The 5,381-nt window shown below is 42.0% G+C and overlaps 1 protein-coding gene across 1 annotated transcript; it reads left to right on the forward strand.

Annotated features, from left to right (window-relative positions):
- Positions 1-3,301: 3,301 nt before the first annotated feature.
- CHRM5 (cholinergic receptor muscarinic 5) lies at positions 3,302-4,957 on the forward strand. Its single transcript, XM_049825232.1, has one exon. It carries the CDS (start codon positions 3,302-3,304, stop codon positions 4,886-4,888), a length of 1,587 nt encoding a protein of 528 aa, XP_049681189.1. The 3' UTR covers positions 4,889-4,957.
- The last annotated feature ends 424 nt before the right edge of the window (positions 4,958-5,381 follow it).

Here is a 5,381-nt window from a genome sequence, read left to right on the forward strand (position 1 = left end):
CCATGTCAGTTCAAACCAAGAACAATTGTGTCAGGACAATTTCTGCTTCTCCTGTTGCTCTGAAGTCTGCAATCCACATGGGGTAGCTTCAGCAGTCTTTTGTCCTAAATCCTAATGTTAGGGAGAGTAAGTGACCTAAGAGGGACACACACTTGCTACCTATGGCAAAAGATGAAGCATTACAGGCCACAGCACCTAGGCAATTTCTAGTCTCCCCTCTTCTGAGAAAAGTGTCATCTGGCAAAAAAAGGCAGAAAGTTCAAACAATCTCCTATAATCATCCTACGTGGCCACTCAACCCCCAGCATTAGGCAAATGTAGAAGTTAGTAGATGTTTATACATGTGCCTGACATTCATAGCTCGTGCCTTTTTAAGACCATCTCTAGCCTTTGCTGAAATCTTGCAACTTGCAAAAAAGCCTTGAGCCCTGGCAGTGTTTCAGGTACGTTAGCTGTCAAGGGCCGGAGCGCAGCCCTGTTCTAGGAATGCTGTTGCCTATGTTAGAGTTTAGCTGGCTAAGTCCAAGGTCAGCTGCTCTGCTGATAAGACCTGTTGTAAAGAAAGCTAGAAGTGAGGGCCTCCCTCTCCCTTGGGAACTGCGTTTAAGCTGAGGCTGTACCGCTAGTCCTTGCCTGTGCTACATCGCAGCTGGGTGGCAGCTACATCTACACCTGGTCTCCTACCTCCTTGATCCTGACTCTGATCCTGACTTGGACCTGCTGGCTGGGCTTCCTGGCTTGGTCTCGGACCTGCGTTATCACTATGGACTTGCTGTGCAATCACCAGACTATGTCTGACCCTGATGACTGTCGCTGGCCCTGATCATAACCCAAATGTGCTAAATGCGCTGCTCCATAGCCTGCTGCTTCTTGGTGTGATGTCTCTGCTCCCACCTGCCTTGGTATGATGTTCCACCCATGGCTCACCTTCCCTTGCAGAGCAGCTGGCCCCTGCTGCCCCCCTGACATTGCCACACTTAACCCATTACTGCACTGCCATGCTTAAAAATTTAATCACACAGAGCTGTTGACATAGAGAACAACTGTGCTGACTCTCCACAGAAAAAGCAGCATAGGCCACATGAGGTAGCAGAGACACACAGATTAATCTTTCACAGATCAGCTACCTATCACAGCCATGCAGGTGCTCCACACACCTTTGTTTCACATTAAATGAGTTCCTACATTTCAAGGTTGTGTAAAGATTTGTAAAGCCAGCGCACCCAGCCATCAGGACAGTTCTGACTTGGGGGAAGCCTTTGCAGAATGCAGAACCAGGATGAAATTTCTTTCCTTGCATGGGGCTCGTTAGGACTGCTGTGGCACTTGAGCTGTTCTTGACTGCTAGACTGGCTCTGCGGCTGTAGAGGGCCAAGCGTACAGATGGTCAACATGCATATATTATGCTTATTATTAGGCTGCAAGGCCTATACATGAACTAGAATCCTGTTGAATGAGGTTCAATATATGTTGTGTATAAACAGAATACAGATGCACAAACATCTAAATGTAAGACAGGAGATGACAGAGACACACAGATGGAGGAGAACCATTTTGGGCAGTAGGGTAGACAGTGGTCTCAGTACACCAGGAAACTTACCATTATTGAATTTCATCACAACAAGAGATAATCGTTAGGGAGGGTTTGAAGAAGAAAGATGATACACTTCTGTGGATATTTAGGAGACCTGGGACAAAAGTGAAGGAAACAATGAAAGCAAATAAGAGGACAATGAAAGAAAAAAAAAAGATGCTTTTCTGAAAATTCAGCAAGTGGCTATAAAATATTGATGTATTCAGCTGATGAGAGACAGGACCCAACTACTTGGTACAAAAGATAGATGATGACATGTGGGAAAGGGATAAACTGTGAAAGCTTGCAGTTAATAAAAGACACTTGCCAAGACCGAAGAAAATAATGTTCTGACAGTTAGAATGAAAGATGAAAACACAGAGGAGTGGTGTGGATGGTTAGGGAGGACCAAATAATAGAGATCTGCTGCAGAGAGAAACCTGAAGACTTAGAGTTGGACCTTAAAAGGTGATTTATGTGATAATTTTAGCTGAATCTGTGTCTGCTTTGAAAGAAGGGGATTGTCTCACTGGTTTTATACTGGCTAGATGCCCAACAAAAAAACTGTTAATAATTTATCTGACTCAGAAAACTAACTACTATTTGACTATTCCAAAATTATGCAGTCTTGCAAGATTAAGCATCAAACAAGTGATTAGCATCATCTGATGTGATAGAATGACTCAAAACCCAGCAGATATCTGTGAAAGAACCAAATTGCCTGATTCAGGCATGCATTCAATGGGACAAGAAAACAGCAGTGAAGAATCTAGGAAGGGATGGACATCAGAAGCATGTATGCATTAACAGAGTGACAGTGGTGCCATTTCTACCTCTCACTGCTTATGCAAGTATTAAATTGGTTTTGTTGCATTGTTTGTCACTGTGGTCATCTATTGCTGCTTCCTCTTCAGTTTACTCCTTTCTATCCTCAACCCTACTATTCACTCACCCAAACTACCCAAACTGCACTTCCACACCTCACCCAAGCAGTCTCCTCTGGCCCAAGATCTCTAAATAGAGAAAAGGCTTTTCTGCCTAACGTATTTTTCCAAAAACATCTTCTTGGCTTTGCCTGCTTCCTTAACGCAAAGATTCCCCCTCAGTTGCCCCAACCACTTCTAACACCTAGTTGTTTCCCACTGCCACCATGCCAGCGTGGTTCCTAATTCCCTGTGCATCCTCAGTTTCCTCCTACTCTCTTTTCTGATGTTGGTGACTTCTCCAAATTTTCCAAAGATAATTTGTGAGATCTTGACACCTTCTACATAGTACTGTAGGAAACACCACAGTGACTCACTGTCTTACTGCACTGCAAAACTTTAAATGTCTATCTAAGAATATGTGGAGTGTCTCCTAAGGTATTCAAAATATAAGACCTGGCGTGATTGACTGCCTTAAGAAACAATAGTTGTTTTTTTATTGCATTTAGAAATTTCATAAGATGCCAGAGTACATTGTCCTAGAATGTACATTTATGTGTTTTAGTTATGTTCACAATGGTAGAAACAATAGTTAAAATGCAAAAAGAGAACACAAATAATTTGATAGATTGTTTTAGAAATGTTTTATGGCAACTCTAATGGAAGTCTGTGCTATTTAATGAGCTTCTTTCTTTTTCTGTTTTTCCCTTTGATCTTTAGAGCTGTCTCCAAAAGAATATTTTCAAGTACAGAAAGCAATATGCAACAGTGCTAAGATCCTGATGACAATACACCAAGAACAAGAATGGAAGTAAATTTATTCAGCAATTCTACTGTTGTAAACAGTTCATCCATCAACCATAAGCAGTTAGAAGGGCATAGCCTCTGGGAAGTCATTACTATTGCCACTGTAACTGCAATTGTAAGCTTAATAACTATAGTGGGAAATATTCTTGTAATGATATCCTTCAAGGTTAACAGTCAGCTCAAAACTGTCAACAATTATTACTTGCTCAGCCTTGCCTGTGCAGATCTCATCATTGGAATATTTTCTATGAACCTTTATACGTCCTATATACTCATAGGCCATTGGTCTCTTGGAAGCCTTGCCTGTGACCTGTGGCTAGCACTGGACTATGTAGCTAGCAATGCCTCAGTAATGAACCTCCTAGTCATCAGTTTTGACAGGTATTTTTCCATCACAAGGCCTTTAACTTACAGGGCCAAACGCACGCCCAAAAGAGCTGGCATCATGATTGGTCTGGCTTGGCTAATTTCCTTCGTGTTGTGGGCACCCGTAATCTTGTGCTGGCAGTATTTTGTGGGTGAAAGAACGGTACCACCTGAAGAGTGCCAGATACAATTTTTATATGAGCCTATTATCACCTTTGGTACCGCAATTGCTGCTTTTTACATCCCAGTGTCCGTGATGACCATTCTGTATTGCCGCATCTATAAAGAGACAGAGAAACGTACCAAGGACCTTGCTGAACTGCAGGGTTCAGAGTCTGTGGCAGAGTTTGAGATGATAAAGCCTCAGAAAGTTCTCCTGAAGTCTTGCTTCAGTTGCAAGCAACAAAACTTAGTCAAAAGAGAGAGGTGTCAGGCTTCCTGGTCTTCATCTAGTCGAAGTACATCAGCTACTGTGAAAGCCTCTCAGGCAGGGAGTACTTGTAACGACTGGGCTAAGGCTGACCAGTTAACCACCTGCAGCAGCTACGCATCTTCAGAAGAGGAGGATAAACTTGCCGCTGATTCAGTTTTCCAAGTAACTTACAAAAGTCCATCTAAAGGTAAGGCAGAAGAGTTTAATGAGGGTACGGATGTTGTTGTCAAAGACCAACCTGAAGAAAATGATTTTGAGAACCAGAAATACTTTTTGTCACCTGCCAAAGGCCACATACAAAAAAGTAAAAAATGTGTGGCCTATAAATTCCGCTTGGTGGTTAAGGCTGATGGCACCCAGGAGGCCAACAATTGTTGCCGTAAAGTAAAAATAACTCCTTGTTCTGCTGCTCTGTCAAAGGATCCTTCCATCAAAAGCATGGATCCAAATATAAATAACCAAATCACCAAAAGGAAACGGATGGTTCTTATAAAGGAACGCAAAGCAGCACAGACTTTAAGTGCCATTCTTTTGGCTTTTATCATCACATGGACTCCCTACAATATCATGGTTTTGGTCTCCACATTCTGCTCTGACTGCATTCCCTTGACACTGTGGCACCTTGGATATTGGCTATGCTATGTGAACAGCACTGTTAACCCCATTTGTTATGCCCTCTGTAACAAAACTTTCAGGAAAACTTTTAAGATGCTGCTTTTCTGCCAGTGGAAAAAGAAAAAAGTCGAAGAGAAACTATACTGGCAGGGCAATACCAGACTGCCATAATTGCTCTTATGTGGGGGATAAGGGAGAAAATAGATATTGACATGATCTGGTTAATTGACTGTAATTCTGTGTTTTCAAAGCTGTTGCTTTATATGTCTAGGGGTTAAAAAAATTCTGCAGAAAAGTAAAATTTTGCATTAAAGTAGTGTGCTTGGGATAAAGAAGTCAGTGGCTGCTGTGAGCAACACAGGGTGGTTTTGATTATGCAGTAGATCTGCCTTAAAGTTATTACGTTTGGGGTCTTCTGTCCTTTCTTTCAGCCTGAGAATATGTAGAGTAAATTATAAACCACTAGAAATTAGAGTGGGATGGTCATCCAGTCATCAGGTTAGATCACCCAGTCTATCTCCCTGTAGTGCAGATCTGTTTCTTCCTATAGTTCCTTTCTAGTGTACTGTCTATTTAGTGTTCAGTGTACCAAGCAATGGAGCTTGTACTACTTCTGTTTTGAGAATTTTCTACCTGCTGTTGGAATGAAACAAGGACTATTTAA

This window comes from Accipiter gentilis, chromosome 22 (genome assembly GCF_929443795.1).
Source record: "Accipiter gentilis chromosome 22, bAccGen1.1, whole genome shotgun sequence".
Lineage (NCBI taxonomy): Eukaryota > Metazoa > Chordata > Aves > Accipitriformes > Accipitridae > Astur > Astur gentilis.